Source organism: Simochromis diagramma, unplaced genomic scaffold (genome assembly GCF_900408965.1).
Source record: "Simochromis diagramma unplaced genomic scaffold, fSimDia1.1 OVJJ01000208.1, whole genome shotgun sequence".
NCBI classification, from domain to species: Eukaryota; Metazoa; Chordata; class Actinopteri; order Cichliformes; family Cichlidae; genus Simochromis; species Simochromis diagramma.
In genome coordinates, this window is record NW_024386789.1 from 2,298,575 (window position 1) to 2,320,947 (window position 22,373).

Below are 22,373 nucleotides of genomic sequence, written 5' to 3' on the forward strand. Positions count from 1 at the left end.
TAAGCTCTTGATTAGAGAGCCATTAATCCACATGATGCCCACAATGGATCTGCCATTGAACATGGAGTTACTTTAAAAAGCTGATCACACACATTTAGCAGCTGTATAGAGCTGAGTATAATGACTGACCTACATTAAGGGAGAGAAGGGGGGAGGGAGGGGAGCGGGAGGAGAGAACATCTGAAGAAAAAAGACGAGATGAGCGACAGGACCAAGGGAGGATGGCGACACGTGAGACAAACATTTCAAAAGCAGGACCCAGATAAAAGCTCCGCATGCTGGCATGTTTGCTTTTAGACGTTTAGTTCAAAGTAAGAAAAAGCAGAAGGTGTAACCACAGTGTAACCTTCCTTTGTCAGCCATTATAAAAAGGGAATTTACGCAGCGTTTCTGGAGTAACATACAGCTGGGTTACTTCAGTACAACTCAAGATCAAGGTCATCATCGGATCATAACAGGAACACATGCAAGTAAAACCCCGGCCCTTTGCAAACTGTTCTTTAATGTTACCACTCTGACTTTAAAAACGACTTCATGAAACATTAAGCCTCTCTGTTACAGAGTGCCTGCATTGGTTAATTATAGAACTATGCATGAGCAGATGACTGTGTACATGTTTTTGGGCTTTTTCCCCCTAAGACAACAAACTGTACTCATGCACACTGTGAGCCAGGAGGGTGCCAAAACAATACTAATCCTGGGCCACCCAATACAGACTCAGTGTGTGGTCTGACAAAAAAAGCCTTGAAGGTTAGCATTTACTCATCTGGGTGATGCCGTTTTGCAGAGCCACTTAGAAAGAGTGCAACATAAGCTTCAATTCCCTCTATTCCCATAAAAGCCTCAAGGTCAGTGGCATTACAAGCAGAGTTGGAGGGTCAGGGGCCTGGAAATATTCCTGTGACCTTAAAGTAATCATGGAGAGAGACAGGTGCTGGGGAGGAAGGAACAATGGTTTAGAGAAAGGGTGAGTTTGTGAACACTGCAAGTCTTTTTCGAAAATTACAGTTGAGTGATGCGAGACAGATGATTTCAGTTAGACTGGAGATCATGAACACATTTCTGCCTTCAGCATTTAAAAACAACGACACACTAGGAAATGCTGGAAAGTGCATTTCATACAGGAACTGAATTACGTTCACACACATTAACCGGGCCCTATTCATCTTTATTGGCAGGAGTGCCACACACATTGCCTCTCCTGGTGTTTGAAGGCCAAAAGGCCTTCATGAATACTTGTGCTCTAGTGTTTGCACTTCACTTGCTAACAGAGAGGTTATCTGCCCATTGACACTCACTAATCCAATGTGGCTGGCAGCATTCAAAGTCCTCCGTTCTTAAGCGCATATTCAACAGTGGAGGAAGCGGGTCGTAAATATGGGAGGGAGAAAAGGGCTATTTGCATTAGAGGGCTGAAGTGGACAAGGAGAGGCCTCGAAGAGGTAGATAAAAAAGGGGGGACGAGGATCAAGAGGGGGGAAAAAAAGAAAAAAAAAAGAAAAAAAAAAGAAGAGGATCACGAGGATCTGGAGAGAAGAGAGGATCACCAGGGACAGGCTTTGTCATGTTAAATCGCTTCTCTCAGCCCATGTTCTCCCTTTCTCCTCCTCCTCTCTCTGGAGAATACAATAGTCAATCACAGGGGAATAGATTACAAGGGTCCGATCTTCTCAACTTTAGAGCAGGATAGTGACATTGGAAGTGGGCTTGAGGTCGCAAATAAGCGTGTGCGGGACTCAAGTGGGTGACGGCGTGTGCTCAGGGCAGAAAACAGAACCCAACAAAACCTACAGAATACCTCGAGCGCACACAACTTGAGCCAATTTCAGCAGGGCCAAATTTTAAATTTACAACATTGAAATCTCTACATCTATATATGCAAAAACCCACTGTTTCATTTGTGTGCTAGTTAAGTAAATGAAAAACACACTTTCTAATTTTGGCCTGTTTCGAAACAACACAGCAGAGGTCAGAAGGCAAATATTGGTTATGAGGCAATAAAAAAGGCTTTAAAAGGTGCCTCTTCATCACGCCATTTCTCCCCAAAATTAAGAATCCTTTTAGGTTTGTCACTTCATTTACTTGTCAACATGAGTTACAGGTTCTAGTTAAACCTTACATCTGCCTTCAAGCCTCAGCAGGTTAATGTGCATTCCTCTAACATAGACTGCAAACATAATGACCATGGTTCCCTTCATAAATTAGCTAAAAGTACCAATGTCAGCTTTAGAGTTAAAAGGGCATTGTGCATGTAAATGGAGGCATCTGCAAGAGTCTGGACAAGATGATGCAGCAGGCGTGCCATTATCCTGTCACTAGTCTGTTAAAGAAGTCAAAGATGCTATGACCCAAGGGCTTTTTTTTTTTTTTTTTTACTAGATCGGCAAAGTGGTTAGAGTGGCCTAAAGACCCCTCGGAGACAGCTGACATATGCAGAATTGCCAGACGCAGAGGAAAACAAGCTAAATGCAATTTAGCGCGGCTGCCCATCCTTCATATACAGAGATTTGGAGCCTATATCATTGCCTGACGAGGCCGCACATTTGACAGAGCCATTCTGCATAAAGCAATGCGAGTAAATCCAAAGACGAGAATAGCAGCTTTTAACAAAAGTTCCCCTAAAGGCTGCACAGCCAGCCAAATCTTCTCCTGCTCATGCCCCCTAATGATGAGTGATGACAGGCGTTTTATTCAAATGTCTGGTGCACGGTGTCGGTGGGGCTCCTCGGTGAAGATGTGGGCAGAGTGAGGGGTAAAACTGGGAGGCAGCAGGAGGCACATTCAATTGCATTTGATGTCAGTGCCATCGCAATAAAAAATAAAAAACCCAAAAGCAGAGGTGCATGTCAATAGCGCTGGGACATTAGGTTTGCTCTGTGTTTAGGACAAATGGCTGCTGACAGCAGGCAGAGTCATTAAGGGAGTGCAGTGGGATGTTACTAGAATTTAATGGAGGACATGTTTAGCTTCCTCGGGTATGGGTCGTGCTCTTCCCTTCTCTTCCCCTCTCTGTGGGTGCTGTCTCTGTCTCTGCAGACACTAATTTCCTGCATGGATCCCTGACCTTTCAATATAACCTGGGGGAACCATTTGATCACAGCACAGACACACATAAACCACACACCATTTCCTGTGATATGGCTGCCCACCAGTCAGTGGGACTGTTTTTTGTCAGACGACATTGCCTCTTAGAAATGGAAGCCTTTATCATAGAACATCAAGTAACTATATCTTCCTCAACTTCCCTTTTTTCCTTCTTTTTTTTGAGAAACAGTAACAAAACTGAAACTGACTTTCAAAAAAAAAATCAAAAAAACAAAAAATCTAGTTTATAAGTTTTGTGAGGTCGCCATTATTGTCAAACTAGTTTAAAAGTGAAAACATGAGTACAGTTGTGCTCCAAGCCAAGCGCTTGGATTAGCCTGGTGTTAAAGCTTCCACCTCTCCCTCCTGTCCTTTTCCCCCCAGGGTTCAGTTAACCCCAGCTGGCCTTTGCTGATTCAACTGCTGCCTCTGCCAGCCCTGTGACCTGGGCTTCATTATGACCCTCGGGGGCGACTGGGTCTCGTTTTGCTGCGACCCAGTTCCACTGCAATAGCAATGTATGCCACTCCCAGTTAACTCTGTCCATTAAGCTAAGTGGGGCCCGTCAATTATTCAACAGTTTCCAATGTATAATTAAAGAGATAAGGTGTACTGTCATGAATAGCGGCGCACGCAGGTGAGGAAAGACAGCAGTACTTTTAATTCAGCGTTCTTTGTTATCATATATCTGAATGGCAAATTTTTTCCAATGTGATGAGAGGGATGTTCAGAGAAACAATAATGTTAATCAGTAATAAAAAGCAGCAGCAGGGTGTTTCATAATCATTAGATAAAAGACAGGCGAGAGGACAAAATGAGGAAGTGGAGAATTAGGGGAAGTGGTTTAGCATAGGGATGATGAGAAGATGAGAGCTGCATAGAAAGAAAAAGATGCACGGCCCGAAGGATGGGTAGAACACACTCTGTGTTTATTCTTATGCTTTAAAAAGACAAAAAAAAAAACAAAAAAAAAAAACCAACTCATTTATAAATCACACTGAACTCAAACGAGAGTGAGTGCAGAGAGAAAATTAGGCCATAGTTTTAAAAGCAAGAGAAAGCAGATTTACAGAGCTGCCCGCCCACCCTCCCCCCTGCTGTGTAGGTGTGCGTCCTGGGGGAGCCCGTGATGTTAATACAGTTATTAAGCCTCTCCACTGAAGCCTGCTCCACCTCCTCTACCCCGAGCATCAAGGAGTTCTCTCTGCCTGCCAGGCAACGGGCAAGCTTGCCTCTTCCACAATGAGATCAAACAGACCCAAGTAGGCCAGCTCAGGGGAAGCCTGTGATGAAGCGTCCCACTGAGCAGCGAGGGCAGGTGGGGTTGGGTATGTCAAGCCCAAGGAGAATCCCAGCAGGCTTTAGGAGAAGGGGTGGGGGTTAGACTTTAACCTTGCGATAGCTCCTCCTTCACTTCTTCTTCTCTTTAAAGTCAGCTGACCAAGATTCCCATGCACCTCTTCTTGGAGTTGGGGATTACAGCCATGAAAGGTTTTAGTGAATGTATATGAGAGCTGACTTTTTCTCTCGTTAGCTTCAAGGATATGTGCAGCCATCAAGGAGGTTTGCAGGTTGATAAGACGTGCACGGCGTACAGCCAGGAAAGCCCCCTCCCCTCTCTCACACACAACCTAACTGGTTACCCCTGCAGCAGGGTGTAGGTGTGTGTCTAATCGCTGCGTTACTGCGTTATAATTCAGACAGGACAGGGAAGATTAGTGTTGCCACTCCTGCCTGTAGCCAAAGGGAGCAAATTTGGACAAACATCTAGACAGCATGCAAAAGTTGTTTTTCTAAAGGTTTTTTTTTTTTTTTTTTTTTTAAATAAAATCTGCAGCAGTTTTTAACAGGAATATAAATGAAATGGCTAAGTTTTGACAAACATTGTGACAATGCTGCCAACTGGCTCGCACACATTAAGAAGATCACAGGAGGGCGTTTTGTGTCATGATGACACTTGAAATTAAATGAAAGGAAAGAAAGTTAGTGACTAACGAGATGGGCAAGATAAGGCGTAATGTGCTGTAATGTGGTAAATAGGACGGGGATATAGGTCATTCTGTACCAGACTCAGTTCGCCAACACTGGCCTGTTGGCAGCTAATGGATGCAGGCCAAGTCTCTATCAGTCGCACTAGAACACTAATAATATGAGTCACCGTGCCAAGAATCTCTCCTTCTCTTTCCCTCTCCCAGTTTTATCCCTTTACTTGTTTGCCCCTCTTCCTCCTTTGCCATTTGTTCTCTGCTGCTTTTTGTTCAGAAGGAGAAAAGGCCAAAAATCCAGAGACCAAAAAAATGACATTAAACCCCCTGAAAGGCTCCACAGAGATTACTGTTTGAAAATGCCAGCCCCTGCCCGCCTCCCCCTCCTTTTCCCTGCGCCTGAGATCTCTTTTTCCTCTCTCCCCTTACCTCCATCTCAATTTCTTTCAGCTGAGAGGTGCTGACAGCCCAGACACAATAATCTGGCTCTATTGTGGAACTGCCACAGTGGCAGCAGCACTGTGCAAAGGTTTCCCACGTATGGCGCGAGGGCAAAGCGGGGTGTCACGTCACGGCGGTGCCACTGAACAGTGCCGCTACAAGGGGGTGGGGGGGACTGGTAACTACTTGCAACAGAGCACCATGCAGAGCTGCTTGACAACTCCAGTTCAAAATGTTGTCACCTTTTCCATTAGTCAGCTCCGGGGCTCAAGCAGAGACCGAGAGGAGGGGAAGGACTATCTAAAATCAGAAGTGTAGGAGCTCCTTGGCAAAGCACAAAGAGGGCTTCTCTTTGATCACAATGCTATCACTGGGAGCACAGAAAAGATTATTTGAAGGTTGTTAGACTATGGTCAAAACAAAGCAAAAGCCCAACACTGGAACACCAACTGAATTATTTAGTGAGCTTCATCATATCTTTGGGCAAACCTAGTGGAGCAAATGTATTTCTTCATACACTTTTCTCCGTTTCCTCCATCTTTTCAGCCAACTATAAAAAAAACTTCTACAGGTTACTGTTAAAAATCTCATGGAATAACAGAATGTGCCCTCCGAGCTCCAAGTGCTGCATGGCTGCATATTTCCCCGTAAGCCCAGCCTTAAACTAAAAGGATATCCATGAAAACAGGACTATTTTTTTAAAGAAAAAAAATAAGGAAAGGATAAGGAAAAGAGAATCATTTGTGTCTGATTTTTAACCAGAGAAGAGAGTGTGTGTCATCCTGAGGGTTGTTGACTTAACTCCACTCACTGCAAAATGAACAAGCAGCTAGGAATTCCGGCACATTATTTTTCCCCGGAACAAAAAGGACCTCGGCATCTGACATAACCATTTAATTAACATGATATGGGCCTAGAAACGCTCTCTCCTTACTATCAGCCAGGGTACATCAATAACAGTAGCCCAGATAAGAGAGAGCAGGTCACAGCAAAGGTTAGACGTATCTTTAAAAAGACAATACCACTTCCCTTTTGAACACACAGCAACTCCACTCGTAACAAACAGGATCGAGTTGTTTCAGTCTGCACTCGTCACCTTTCATAACCCGCACTGGTTTGGAGCTGCTCAGCTAGGATGCATCTCTTGGCTCACAGAGAGCACAAACATATCAAACGTGGTTACGGGGGAACAAGTGGCATGTAACCCGAGCCCGTCTGCCCCCTTCAGTCGGACATGCTGTCCTATCCATCACTATCCAGCTCTATACTCTTCCTTCCCACCTCGACCACACTGCTGGCAGTCTATTTCATCCTGGTCCCAGGTGGGTCTTTAAGAGTCAAATGTCAGAGGCCGAGCTGCAGCCAGACACATAATGAATATGAAGCGATTCAGAGGGGCTGTGGGAAAGAGAGGAGACTGGTGTCCAGACAGTCCTGAGTCATGCTGAGCAGACCTTTGGCTGGGATGATATGAGAGAGAACCACAGAGGAAATGCTACACAACATGGACATCTGATGTTATTTAGAAAGGTGCTTTCATAAATCAAGACATATGAACAGGTCTCATCTTCCTCCAGACTCTGTATGTTCCTGCGGGGCTTGTTAGAAACGGAGATAGCAGGTTAAATATAAACCAGAAAACAGACTCCAGTTATTAACTACAATGAGATCATCAGAAACACCGAGACCGTTTGCTATGTTAGGAGCTGGCCTGCTGGCTTAATAAAAGCATAGTTGAAGCCAAGGGGATTTTGTTTTGATGTGCACAAAATAACTGCGGAACATTTTGTGATGGGATCACACCTGCTGAGACGCGTTCTCAGACCAAATATTTTATATTGACAGCCCAGATGAGGATGGGTCACCTGAGGATTTATGAAATAGATTACAAATGAAAAACAATGTGGGACGGCGGTGTAAAGCTATCATTCCCACACCCTTTACACACTGCGCTTGTGGGTCGGATCGCACACGTGTTTGAACTTGACCTTCATTCTAATCTCAAATACACATGTGCAAAGTTTCACGGCTGCATATTGCACAGTTGAAATGCTACAGGGTTGAGAAACTCTGCCCACAGACTGAAGGGACATATGAACACCTGCCCTATAAAAACAGCCTTTAAAAGGCAGTCTCTGCTACAGCAGGTGTCACCGGGGAGCACACAGACTCACTAGGTGAAAACAATGGCAGTCATGCTGTTGCAGCTGATAAATAAGGGCAGGTCTGATTCAGGACTCCGTGCTGATTTTTTTTCCCCCTTGCATTCAACGCAAACACGAGCTGTGGCAGAGCATTCGTTTTCAGTTAACAACACCAACTGAGACGGCAGCAACACGGTGCTATTTTTTTGTCCCGCTCATGTGAAAGTGCCAGGCTTTTGTATTTTTAGCACACTAACCTCTAACCTATTTTTCCCCCCCTCGCTGTCCCGCTCTCAAAATAGGCGGGCATTCCGCTGCGGTGCATGTGCAAGTGTGCGTTTGTGTGTGAACTACTTGAGGTGTGCACAGTTGTCATCCATGTGATGCTAACACAGATCCCCAGAGGCAAAAACTGAGGATGAGTGTGCTGGTGGGAAGCAAACAGTCCTGTGCTCTGGCCTGGAGCTAGTGGCCTGAGAGAGCCTGGCTGACTGCACAAGAGAAGCAGAGGCATGCAGCGGTCCTCTGCAACTGATGAAACAAGGCAACATTCCATGTAATCACTCTATATATAGAGGATGCTGGAAAAAAAAAAAAAGAAGGTTGGAGGGCAGGAAATCTTGTAAAATATGAGGAAAAATTAGGGCAGGGAAGCATTAAAGATTAATCGCCACACTGACTGCCCGGCTCAGGCTTGCCATGCGGAGAATGCCACCACGGAGATGGGAAACAGGGAGGGAGATAAAGTGTGAGAAAGGACACACTTTAGGAATGAAAATGCCTTGCAGATGAATTCTGGGATGATAAATGTCCGTGGTTCAATACCCTGATGAATTTATGTGTGTTCCATTGTGGGAGGGTGGGGATAAAACATGGAGATGGGGAAGAGATGGGAAGCGCAGAGAGAGAGGGGAAGAGGGAGACAGTGCCGGTGAGCTAGCCATGCAGAGCACATTGCGAACAAGCCATCTGTAGAGATAAGTAAAGAAGTGATTACAACAGGCCCAGCTCAATTTCTGACAGTTGACGCTTGACTGCCCCTGAAGAGCAGAATTGATTTAAATGAAGAAGCAATGAATATTTTAGAGGGCAGAATCCCCCTTTAACCTGAACAGTTTTGATCTCCCTCCCAGCCCCGTGCGTGTGTGTAACGGTGCAGACACCAGGGAGAATGTAATTATTGATAGTGAGATTACAGCCCTGTTGTCGCAACGGCTGCAATCAGCTGCCTCCTTTAAGCCCTGATGAATCAATGACACTGCCTGGATCTTTTCTGTCTGCACTGCTTTGTTCATCAAAGTCAGCTTTGCAGTGTACACCAACCCTTGTTTGGGGATTTAGCGGCAAACCAAACTGGTGTACAGTACACTCTGACTTTTGCCTCCGGCTAATTCTCTCCGCAAACAAGCTGAGGCCCATCAGTTGGTTTGAGCGTGCGTTCATGTGTGCACAAAGGAAAAGAAAAAATGAAATGCCCAGACAAAAATATGCTGAATCCGTGATGTACTCGATATGCAATAGCAAGGCATTACGTCGCGCCACCTGCAAGACAACATCAAAGTTGCGAGCCAGCTATAGCAGTGTTTGGAAGTAAAAAGCCGGTTATTCTGCCACTCTGTTCAAGGTGAGGGACCACACCCAGTCATTACACTTTGTGGAGTGACTGAGCCAACGGGCATTTAAACAAACAAAAACACGCATCTTTGTTGCTCTTGGTAAACTTACTGCAGCGACTGTTGTAAGTAACTGTTGAATTGCATTAAAAGGGCAACGACTGCTCCACAGGTAGGTGGCAAGGTGCCGTTTTTGGGAGCAAGTGATGGCAGGTTGTGAAATGCTGCCCTGCAGCCTTTCCCAGGAGAATGGCAGGAGCAATGCTGAACTCCGGTCACTCCTCTGCCATTGCAAACATACCTTGATGACACAATTTGTTATTGATGTTACCCTGAAGGTGAGAGCAAGCGTATTCCAGTGGACAATCAGATTGCACTCTTTCACCCACACACATATCCCCGCTCTGTGATGTCCCAGGCATGCAGGCTACTAAATCACAATCACCTTTGGTTGATCGGGTTTAGATAGATGTGGCAAAATGAGGAGACTGCCTAATGCTTTCCTTCTCTAGAAGAACAGATGACCTTGTCTCAGAAGTGTACATCATTTCTGCCAGTCCCATCAAGTCCGGACCAATAAAGCCCCACAATAAAATCCTGATGTTCATGATGGCACCAAGACACATTTGTGTACAAGCAAAAAACATAAGACTCAGGGACTCCACAGTCGCATAAAGGGCACGGTCATTCAGGAATACTAAGGCCTGGAATTTGCATTCTTGCCTTATATAAACAGTCACAAGCTGTAATGTTATTAAAGTGGCTTTGCCAAGAAATCCTTGATTGTTCCAAGAAAATAAAATTTGTACTTTATGATCTTCCCCTTGTAGGATAGAACCCCCCCCCCCCACACACACACTTCTGTGCCAGAAACCGACAGTACTCTAGCCAGTTCTGCTTAGTGACCGGACTCACCGTTTATTTTCTGTTGTTCATGTTTTTCCAGTTTCCAGCATGCACTATAAAAAAAATGCACATAGAAAAGGTGCAGGAAGTGATATTTGCATTTCTTTCGTAAGGCTGACACAATCTGTTCTCCTGCACAAAGTCCAAACACATCACCCACTTTCCGTGTTTCAGTGTTGCTTCACAACACAAACAATTACGGGTGCTTTTTGTGGTGCTGTCTGATACTGCAGACTCAGAAAAAACTAAATGGACTTGCCTGTAAATCTGAAACTTAAAAAAAAATGCAAATTCAAAAAACTGCTCTTACAGCCAGAAAAAAAAAGAAAGAAAAGGGGGGGGACAAGGACTTAAGGACTAAATATCAAACAACTCAGATTAAGACACATACTGTTCATGTAAGCGCACTTTCATCATCTTTCATCATCAGAAGACAAACATGACAAAGAATGCTTTGCTCTCCATCTCACATATGCTCTATGCAGTGACTGATTCTTTTACACTATAGACAGCCTGAGAAAAATATACCCCAAAGAGCAAGACGCCCATGGGCTGCAGAGCATTTGAGCCTACCGTGCAATCCCCCCTTTCCACCATATCCCCAGTTTTTAGTGTGTGACAGTCATGTGAACAAAGCCGCGTGCATTCTTTCGTGCATGAGCCTATAACCGCTGTAAGGATTCTGACTGTGACTCAGTGAAAAATCAAGTGGATTTAATCTGCAAGGCCACAGACTTTTCACCTGAGCCATTCAGAGCCTTCTTCCAAGTAGAACCAAATTACAAACAGCACACAATGCCTATGACTGGGCAACCTGGTGATAAACAGAGGCTACATGTAAACAGTCAAACCTCTTAATACACACCATCTTTTAAGAACTTGTTTTACAGGCTCATAGTGTGCTGGATTATATCAACTGATGTAAAATGGAAACATAATCTTTCTCATATTGCACCTTTCAGTCTCTTTAAGGATCCCCTCGGGAAAAGACCAGTCTCCTATGATTAGTTAGCTAGCCTGGCAAAAGAGCACTGAACATTGGTTATGTATCATAACCTCTACTCTGCGAATGCTGTTGTAGGCCTTAACCCTTTATCATCAAAGTATCATACTTACTGTGTAATTCTGACTGTAAAATGACAAAATAATGCTCATCTTTCCTTTCTCTCTAGCCCAAAATGATTGAGGGGATATGAAAATCTAGGCAGGGCTGGTTTTTCTGTCTGTATTCAAAAAGCAGTACTTGCAACTGCATTGTGCTACCGTGATACACCGAATATCCCGGCAAAAACTGACTTCTCTTCTTTCCAAAAATCATTAATATTGTCTCTAGAACAAACAGTTATAGAGATGTGATCATCTGTCATTTAACTATAGCATTACAGATTCAAAACAGCCATGTCTAATGAAGTGCATGAAGGGGCTCTAACAGATGAATAACAATGGAAGAAGCTGCTGATTCCATGACTTAAGCTAGACAGGTATAATTCAAATATATATTGGTGATACAAGTAAGAAAATGAGAGGTAAATCTGAATGTCAGTAAATCCAAGCTGAGCAACAGCAAGTCCTGTACGACTTAATTACACCCCATTGGTGTGTGCTTTGGACTTTATAACGTTTAAATGCACAAAAGAAGCAATTTGAAGGAATATCACTAAAGGGAAGGGAGTAGGCTCAAAAGCATAATATGGCCTTGTTAAAGAACCAATAATACTGGGATGAAGCACCCATATGATGTGGATTTATACCCACTCACTTAGTGGGTCCAGAAGGCCGTTTTAGGCTAGATTCACTTTAGCAAAGATGTCACTGAGTGCATGCTTAGAGCCAGAAAGCTCTTCTGTGAAGCCTGTAATGAATAGTTAGATCCAATGTGGAGGGGTTGAAAAAACAGAGGACCAAAAAAAGAAAAGCACAGAGGGGGTAAAAAGAAAAAAAATGGTAAGACCTACCAGGAAAAGTGCAGAGGAACATACCATGACACTACTCTCTGAACTTCAAAAAACAAAAAAGCAAACAGATGTTTATGGGATTGTCTTGCGAATTTTTTTTAAATCTGGCTCATTTGGATTCCTGCGTGAGAGCGGGGAGTGACGAGGAAATCTCGCGCTGTTGTCTGGGTTGTTTTCTAGCCCTATGATCCAATAAGCCTCTGAGCCACGTGATGACACTTACGGATGTTGCGCCTCTCTGCTCTACACCCTCCCGTCAATGTTCTCTGGTTGTGCACTAAATTTTTTATTACATTCAAGCAGTAAGGCAAAGAGCAGATATGCTACCCCTCACCCACACACACACACACACACTCTCCCCCTGCAATTCCTCCATTGAGCAAAACAATGTGGAGTCGAGTAAAGGATCAGAGGTCTTTTCCTGGGCCAAACCCCCACAGTCTCCCCTCAGACGAGCTCACATGGTTTGAATCAATGCCGCCACTAGAGCTGTTTTAGTGGACCGGTTCAATAAATACTACCAGGCTCTTTGAATATCTGCTTAGAGAAAAAAAAAAAAAAATGTACGGGCTTCGCCTCTTTACTCAGGAGAGATCTTTTTCAAAACAAATAATGAGATGAGAAAGATGAAGAAAAGATTACAACACGTACAAAATAGTTATGGCTGCTTGTCTTTTGTTGTTGCTGCCAAACATTAGAAATTCCTGTCTAAATTTCCCTTTGTCGTGCGTTTCTATAGTCTTGAGACAAGGAGGAAATTGGTCCTTAAGAGCCCGTGGAGATTTCTGCCTTTTTTTTTTTTAGCTCCTTCAGCAGTGAAAGACAACAGAGCTATCCCTTTATAAAAAGGGCCTGCTCACACTTTATGCAGCCTGGCTCTACTGAGGTAAAGAATGGGAAGCAGCTCTTGCTATACTTTGTTGCTGCAATAAAACTCTCTCTCTCTCATATCTGCAGCAGATATGCTATCAGTAAAATTAAATCTCCCACGGCTGCTGGCGGATGCTGACCCAAGGAGATCATGCAGCAAACGCATGAACGTATCATCAATCTAAACGAAATCTCACTGATATAAAAGCACAATAAACCTGCCATTTATAAAGACTGCTATCCTCACTACCTAGCACAGGAGTCTACACATAAAATCATACTAACTGAAATATTGTTTTTTAAAAAATAAAGTTATGCGAGAACATCACTTCAAATTATTTATTAAATATAAATAAATGAGTGCAAGGCTTTCAACATTTAACAGATACAGTTGTCTGGTGAAGGCCATGGTGCTGCTGCTGAGGAACTTTGGCCTGTGGGTACAGCTTCCCAGATTACCAGAGGACCCGGGGATAACACTGGCATGAAAGTTTGATCTGATTAACGCTGGCATCGCTTGCACAAACCTGGTTTGCATTAAGTGCAGATTTCAGGAACGCAAAAGCTTCGGGTAGCGTGGCCTGGATCAGAGCGCAAACAGACTGGCAGGAAAGAGAAGGAGGGAAAAACCCCAAACCTGAGCGAACGCTCAGAAAGAAACGAGAGAGACGAAAGTGGGTCAAATATATATAGGCCTGTTGCAGCATTGACGGCTTACTGATTGTGATAACGTGCAGCGCTGTTGAGCACATATTGTGGGGTTTAAATAATTGAAGTGGTAACTCCAGAATAAAAAGGCCTTCAAATGATCGTTTCACATGCGACCGGCGTGTGCTGGGAAGCCCAGAATAGGAAATATGGTGATTATTATGCACACACACTAACAGGGAGGGTTCAACTTCACCAATTAGTGAGATGAAGGGGAGGGGGGTGTTTAAAAAAAAAAAAAAAAAAAAAGCACCTACAGTGATTGGAGCCGTTCCAGTGCTGGTTCCTGATGGACGTGCTGTACGGATGGGGCGCCCCGGGCACCAGTCCTTTCTCCGGGATCAAGCATCCTCTGCTCTGGTTGTAGTAATCCATCATTAAAAACGGGTTCGGGCTGGGATTCAGTCCCACAACGTCCACACTCTCATACATCATATGAAGCAGGGCGACGGCAGGGGGGAAATATTAGCAAGAGGGCAAAAAACAAAAACAAAAAACCCGAATTGTTTGTGAGGGGTTGGTTTTCAGCTCGCCACCAGCAGCGGTGCCGAACGGAGGGGGGGAAACTGCATTAAAATCGAGGGGAAAGTGGTAAATCCAAACACAGCAGGGACATCGGAACATTTGGCATCTTCTCACGGCAATGTGAAGATCGAAAACCAGACCGATGGATGAATCGGTGTCCGAATGCGCCTGATCGGATATGAAAACATAATCTCAAAGAGCAGTCTGCGTTGTGTCCGAGGTAAGAAACTCGACAACAGAAATACAATAAAAGGAAAAAAGAAAAAGGAAAAAAAAAAAATCGGGGACGAGCCGAATAACTTCAACAGAAGGTGTCTGTCTTTACGGCGCTGCTCAAACAGAGCAACATATGAGGCTGTATCCACACGACAAAGAATAAATCCAACCCCCAGTCCAAAAAAATCTTTAAATAAATACAACACAAATCTCCAAAGTCTGCGTGGACAGCGCAGGGAGATTTGGGAATGTGTTGCAGGCGCAAATATTAGGAGAGGGAATTCCGCAGAGTTGCAGTTTGTCCTTTTGGGTTACGGTCGGTTGTCCCGTTTGCGCCCGTCGTGGGTGGACTCCTGTCAGCTCCGTAAAACGAACCAGTCCCCCCTCCTCCTCCTCCTCCTCCCCCCAGCCTCGCAGACTCTGTTGCACTACAACGAGCGGCCGCTTCCCTCCGTCAGACCCTGCTCTCCAACATCCAGGCTCCCGTTAAAACGCGCAGCGCCGCCTTGTTTTGTATTCGGGGAAGAGAAGCCTAAAACCATTCCCACACCAAACCGTGCGGCTATCATGTTCTGCAGAAATGTGACAAGGCACAGCAGCTGAGAGCTTTGGCTCCACCTCCACTCGGCTCTTTCTCTCTCTCCTTCCCCCCCTCTCTCTCCTGCTTCCCCTCGGTGCCTTTCATGCGTTGCTCCGCCCCTTCTTTAACCCCTTCAGGGACGTCACCACGGATCTCCCTCTCCCGAAACACGGGCACTGCGGGAGTGTTTCTTTTTGGGGGGTGAGCCCGCCGGCCGCCGTCAAACTGAGCAGCGAGGGCTTTAAATAGGAAAGTATTTGAGGACATGATTAAGTTATATAAGCTCAGTAATTAGTCTTGCGTGTCTTTACAGAGTGATTGTGTTATAGCAGCCGCTGCTATAACACAATCTAACTCTCTTGTTTCTTTTTTTCCTGGAAGTCCCCGTTTATGTTCTCACTCTTTACTGGGCTCCTCCTTCCAACTAATTTGACCCTTTCCCCTCATCAGTCCCTAACCCTCCCGATTTTCTTCTCCCCCGGCCGCGGTCTCCCTAATTTGCCTAATGCTATGCGGCTGAACTTTTCCTGAACCCAGGCAAGTAGGCAGCCTCACCTTCTGGTGACCCACTGGCTGACTCGGATCTCTGGCTTGCTCTCATCCCCACATTATTCAAGGTTTCCCACCTTGTATACCCAGTGTAACACCATTACACTTTTCCTCTGGTGCTGCCCAGAGAGGCGCCTCGGTTCACACAGCACACACAAGGATAAAAAGTGACAAAGTCACCCAGTCATAGTAGCAGGGCGCTTAACTTTTTCTTTCCTCCCTCACAGTTTAGTTACAGCTAGAAGAAGTCCAGGAAGTTGTTTTCGGAGTTGCTGCCTTTATACCGCAACATTCCAGGTAACATTGTTCCAGCTTATTAAGCAAACCCTGCAGCTGTGTCATCCATGAGGCATAGCAAAAACTCACACTATAAAAGCAGTTTTAACAGTCAGCTGACGCTAATATCAGTGCTGATAAAATATAGTGGCAATGAAGTTTGTATCTCCGTGAGTGCATCCAAACTTCTCATGTTTTGCCTTTTTCCCCTTATGTGCTTCAGAAATCCCAGCCTGTAATTTTGTGATTGTCATGTGATCTGGAGGACAGCTGCTGGCCCAAATTGTCTGTGCATGCATAATAGTAGAGATTAAGGCCAGGCACCAACATACAAAACTGTGTGGGTTTTTTTTTTTAACCTTAACAATGTAAAAGCAGAAATGTAACGTTCGAAACACACAGAGCAAATTCTGCCCGTTTCATAACTCAGTGGGACGTCCCTGACAAAGTCGAGAACATAGGAGGACACTTTCCGAGCCGTTTTGGTATCTCGATGTGGACGCAAAGCTTTTCCAAAACTGCCTGGTTGGACAGTGAACATCTGATACCCGATCTTGTGAAATGTATCTGCGCAAACACAAGCACGGCCAAAAAACCCTGAGTGGCTTGTATTGTAACCTACACCACAGCCGAGACAATACCTCTCCTCCCCCACTTTCCCTACACCTGAGCCACAGGCCACAGCTGGGTCTGACCAGCATGTTTTTTTGTTTTTTTTTTTGAAAGGGATTATCTGCACACTGGCAGGGGGGCTCGGCTTGCTCCGCCTCCAGTGACTGTGACACTTATTTAATGCAGGCCCCTAGTGTGTTTACCCTGCCTGATAAGAGCCGATGTGCAGGCCTGGGCCATGGCGACCCCTCGCCTGCATTGATAGCGCAGCCACACATTCCTTGACAGGATTAGCCCAGTGAGTAATGGCTGTCAGAAAATGCTAATTTTCCAGGCTCTGTTTTCCTCTCTGAAGAGGGAGCATTCATCCCTGGGTAATACCCCATGATTGCATAAAACAAGCTGAGAGATAACAGACTGCTGATCATTACTTATTAAGAGAGGGGAGAATACAAGATTAGGCTGACATACAGTCCTTTTCCCACAGCTTTTTATTTGTAGCGAAAAGAGGAACTCCATTAAGTCAAAAAAAAAAAAAAAAAAAAAAGAACTGAATATATCCAAGTGGCTAAGAGTAAATACATGTGGCAATTTTCACAGGAGAAGGTGATATTGGAACAGCGGACTCCTCTGAGTACACAGTTGGAGAATTGAGTGTGTTACACTGCATTAGTGGAAAAATTAGGGCTGGTTTTTATTCCCAGTAATAATATGTAATATGTCACTCTCACATGCAAAGTCAAAATATAAGAGCCAGGACATACACTTGACGGCTGGTACCACAACAGCAGAAGTAAGAGTGGTAAGTTAAAGAGGGAGAGGGACGAGAGGCACGCACACACACACAGGTTTCAGCCCACATCAACACACACCAGTTCAAGTGGCTGTTCTTGTTCCAGCATCAACAAGCGCCACACTCCTGAGAACATGGAAAAGTACTTTGGCACTGGAAAGCCAGAGAGAATGAGATTGTGCCTCGATCCCCTAAGTTGACGCTGAGGACCCAGTCTCAGATTCGTCGCTCGGGCTTCAAAGTGGGGGTGCGTGAAGTGCCCACTCCAAACCGATGCACGGACCTGATCAAAGCTGCATTCAGACGCAGGGGCCTTGCAGAAAGAGTTATGCAACTGAAAATAATAGGGAGACACCACGAGCGGCAAACATAACAACCTTGATCTGAAGCAAAGCTGCAAGTGAGAGTCTGGTGAAGAATTAGAGAGAGAGAAATAGGGGGGGGGGTTTAGGAGAGAATTCAAAGAGTTTTATGGGCTAAGAGAGAAGAGGAGATTGCTGGCTGGACCTTGAGGGTGTCAAACTATTTTTACTGCCCCCACTTTCCTTCTTTCTGAGTCCAATCAGGGGCACTGGGAAGCTGTAAAAAGTGCACGCCTTGCCATTCCTTCCCCAAGGAGATGGGCAGACAGGTTAGAACAAACAATAGGTTGTTTTGTCATTTGGATTATGGCGCACGGCAATAGTGGGGGGGAGCACAAGTCCTGTGTAAGTGCACAAAGTGGACTCAGCAGTATCCTTCTTTAGAGCATGAGTGAGAATTTCTGTTTCTGGAGACGATCCACTTACATCTGCAATCAGCCCTTGGCTCTTGTGTTGCTACCTTCACTCTGGAGATCATTTCTGTCCTCTGTGACTAACGAACACTTCCTGCACAATGTGCTCTTTATTGAACATGATGGTCAAATCAAAACAGAATCAAATTGTCTCAATGTCATGGAAAAGTCTGCTGAGCTCTGGCTGCCTAGAGACACTAAACAGGCAAAACAAACAAAAAAAAAAAAAAAAAAGAAAAAACCAACCAGACCTGCCGTATCGCTCAGACAACAGTCGGCTTGGGTAATAGCCATCTCTTGACACGATAAGGCCAGAAATGTTCCAGTTAGAATGGCCTGGGCCTAATTTTAGAGTTCCTGTCTGCCTTAGTGGCTACTACACAAACACAGGCACTCATGGCTCACCTCCCCCAAAGCACTCCTGCACATGTGCCAGCAGATGGCTAATGCCCAGACGATAAAGAAGTTGGGGCAAGCCTCGGCAAAGGTTTCTATCTTTCTTAAATCTTCCCAGCGGCCTAATAAAGCAGCACAGCGGTGGAGAATTCAGAGAAGAAGCACTTTAAGGAGTTGAAATGTGTCCTAATTTGAGACGGCAAGATAGTGATCGAGTCTGTTCAGGTCTCTGTCACACTGTGAGACAAAACGGGCTCTCTGTATGTCAGCATTATCCCACGACTGATCAGCACCGTAATCCCACCCCACCCCTATCACTAGCATAGCCCTGGCAACCACTTCCTCCTGTCACTCTCCAACTAGAATCACATCTTTGGCGTGCATACCTGTGTGGGTTTACGCATGTTTGCTTTCAAGTCTACCTGAACCTCCGTGGCCCGTCTGTTACCACTCCGTTCCCCTTACTGCCTTTACAGTTTCCGTGTGTGTGTTTGTTTGCACAGCTGGTTTTGTGCAGCCTGTACAGGCAGCACCAGCCAAACCCAGCAGCTGTGCTCCCTGACATTGAGCCAGTGCGTAATGAGGGCCCGACCCTCCAATGTGAGAACAAGCTCCAGTTATCAATGAACAACTGTATCACTTCCACCTCCCTCTGTCAATCTAATGGAAACACATACACACGCATGCGCACGCATGAACGCACACAAACCTTGACCTAAAGTTAAACTGGTCTATAGATCTCAGCCTTGGTGCTTTGCCATCCTGTGTGTGTGTGTGTGTGTGTGTGTGTGTGTGTGTGTGTGTGTGTGTGTGTGTGTGAGAGAAAGAGTGTCTTTTCTAAAAGGACCCTCTTAGCCCCCCCCAGTCATTATCCCTTTAATGTCCTTCCAACAGCAGATTCCAGCATTTATGGTACAGGCATATATCTGCCCATAAAGCCTTTTATTGTTCAGCCCAGCTCTATGGTGGCCGTAACCTGGTTTTCCCATTTTTTATGGGGGACCTTCACTATATCACAGAGGGGGGAGGACAAAGCTGCCCACCATCGGTGTTTACCAAAGTATGGCCGACTCATAAATCTATCGTGGCCGGCGGCATTCTGGAAATACTTCAGCAGAGGAAGAGAACGAGAAAGAGAGAGAGAGAGGAGGTAAGCGACGTAGCTTATTGTATAGCTTGTAATTGTCCACACTCTACAGCCTTGAGTTAGAGAGCCATCTCCTCAACGATCATTAGGTCTATGTTGCTTTGCACCAAGTCCATCACTCAGCAAATCAAGAGAAAATTGCTATGGATGTTACCCTGGAGGAAGGATATCTCAATATCAGTCATCCAAGACTTGGAATGGCCTCCATTAGATGTCAGAGACGGGGAGATGTTTTAGTGCATACAGACGGATACTGGCTAATTCTATTTAGAGAAAAAAAAAGGACAAGAAGAAGAGAGAATAAAGCACAGAAACAAGGAACAACAAAGAGAGCAAGAAAACGAGAAAAACAAGGAAAAAAAATATGGCCAAATTCCTCCTGAAGTTTTGTTGGCAAATTTATAAGTTTTGTTGATTATCAATTACAAAAAAAGTGTTTATTCACACATTAACCATGATTAATCACAGAGAAACCATTGCAGAGAAACCAAACTGTAACCAAACCTTGACTGAGACTTGATAATCATTATCCTGATTTGAAATTATGTGCGCCTGTCAGCAGAGTCATCATACCCGTATGGTATATTGTCTGGACTGGTCCCGACACGTTGCTACCAAGCTATCAACCTCCAGGGCTGAAAAGTGAAGCCAACAGAGTTGAAGCAAGTCCCAGTCCCCATAGACTCCCGAAAGTGAAAAACTTCAGATGTTTACAGCCCAGCGCTTTAGTTGATTGCCATTGGTTAGTTCCACCTCGGCTAGTTCCAATAACTTCACTCTCAAAGCTACGCGGTGGTTGACGGCTGTGTTAATTACAGTAATCAATTACACAGATTGGAAATTAATTGCAAATTTAATGTTTAGCTCATTTTGACAGTGCTCCCTGCAATGGATCCCTTGCTTTTGCTTTTGCATACACGTTCCTGGATGACATCCTTCTATACTCATATTTTACCTGCAGCTGCTGACTAATTAACTAAACTGTGAGAAGCAGGCGAAGTATATTATAAGGAAGTTACAGAAAGGAGATGAGCTCTTGCAAGAAAGCGCAGAGGGAGAGTCAAAAGGCAAGGAAGCAGGAAGCTGGAAGAATAATCTCTCTGCTCTGCCAAAGCTCACTCAGAAACTGGCATTACTGATGCAATTACAACTCAAGCTACACTCATTTATCCAAGTCTGCATTTCCTGAATCCAGGTTTTCCCATCTCGTGGTCTTAAATCAGAGCTCTCAAAAACTAGAGATGTACTGATAAAAGGGGGGGGGGGGGGGAAGCAAGCATGTTCTGCATCTCTTTCAAGTTTTTGATTATGACCATGCTGTCTGCTTTTCTGGTTGAAAGCATTTCATCTCTTTCTTTTAGAGATCTAAGTATTTTCCCCACTCCCTCTTGGTGCCTTCTCTCTCACACTTCAGGATTTGAAGTGCTACAGAGGACCAATTTCCTGTTTTCTATTCAGAAGTGTGATGCTCGTGGTGGCCTGGAGGGGATATGGGAGGTGGTGGTGGTGGGAGGGGGTTAGTGGTTCACTTTAAGTGGATTGCCCTCATTCTTGTTGTGCCCAGCCCAAAGCATTATGATGCCTCGGTGACTGACCTCCGCTTCAGCAGTGCCCCTAACACCAGTACAGACAGGGCACACCAATTGTTGTGCTTGTTGCACAAAGGCTGAATGTGTGCCACGACCTGCACAAAAGGTTGGACAACTGCAGGCCAAATGTGTAGTCAACACTCACTGAAACCACAGTCTGCAGTGTGTGGAGTGGGCTGGGAGTTATTTGCGATACAGCTCTAATCCTGTGCTCGCTCTCTCATAAAAGTTGACTGCCCTCTCTCTCTTCTGGGCGCCCTTTCTCGCTGCAACCTGTTTTCTAATGCTTGTATGCATGTCCGTGTCTGTGCACAACTCTGCCAAATGATATGAAATGTTCAAAAAGTGCCGATCTAATTTGGATGTTGATGAAACGTGTGAAATCCTCAGCTTACCCAGCAAAGTTGGGAGCTGGTGGGGACAACAAAGGCCCTCGGGAGAGCGGCTCAGAGCATGAAAAATGCCCCTTGCCGTCATCACCGCCGTGGCCCCTGCTGGCCTGCCTTTTACAGAGAGGTGGGGGGAGAGAGAAAGAGGGGATGGGGGGTTGGGGATCTGCCTCATTCTAACTTGGGAAGGCAAGGAGGAGGAGGGTTAATGGAATGGATGACTCCGGCACATTAGATGAGAAGTGAGCAGAGCGATGAGCGGAGAGGGAGTCATCAGCGTTTCAAAAGAATGGGGTGCAGTGAAAGTAGACTGAGCAGCTACACTCCTTTCCCTGCCATTGCTCACCCACTCTGTAAATGTCCACCACACACTTCTCCCCTGCTCTATGACATCTGTGCGCGCGCATATATATATATATATATATATATATATATATATATATATATATATATATATATATATATATATATATATATATATATATATATATATATATATATATATATATATATATGTGTGTGTGTGTGTAAGAAACAGAGGAGTTAACTGGATGAAAGGCAGCCACATTTAGCCACAAATCCCAGAGGTACACATATGGGTCAGCTTCAAAGATATTCACTGTACGTGGGGTTGTTACTGCAGTCAAAAGGTTTACTCATCGTAGCCCCAGGGAGTAGAATAGAGCTGCGTCATTCTCACACAACTGCCACGTGAAACAGATATCAGTGGAAAACCTTTTGCCCTCAGACATTGGCTCGTCCTACCCTTGGCATTTAGGTGCACAAACATTGAGGTGGGGAAAAAAGGGAACTAGTGAAA

The 22,373-nt window shown here is 44.9% G+C and overlaps 1 protein-coding gene across 9 annotated transcripts in view; it reads right to left on the bottom strand.

Annotated features, from left to right (window-relative positions):
• Positions 1-22,373, bottom strand: part of raraa (retinoic acid receptor, alpha a) — a 141,704-nt gene that overhangs the window by 25,940 nt on the left and 93,391 nt on the right. The window contains exon 1 of one of the 9 annotated variants that reach the window (XM_040023322.1): positions 13,964-21,958. The exons of the other annotated variants lie outside the window; for them this stretch is intronic. Within the exon in view, the coding sequence (XP_039879256.1) occupies positions 13,964-14,141 (178 nt within the window). The 5' untranslated portion in view covers positions 14,142-21,958. Of the gene's footprint in view, positions 1-13,963; positions 21,959-22,373 lie in introns of those variants that run through there. 9 annotated transcript variants of the gene reach the window in all.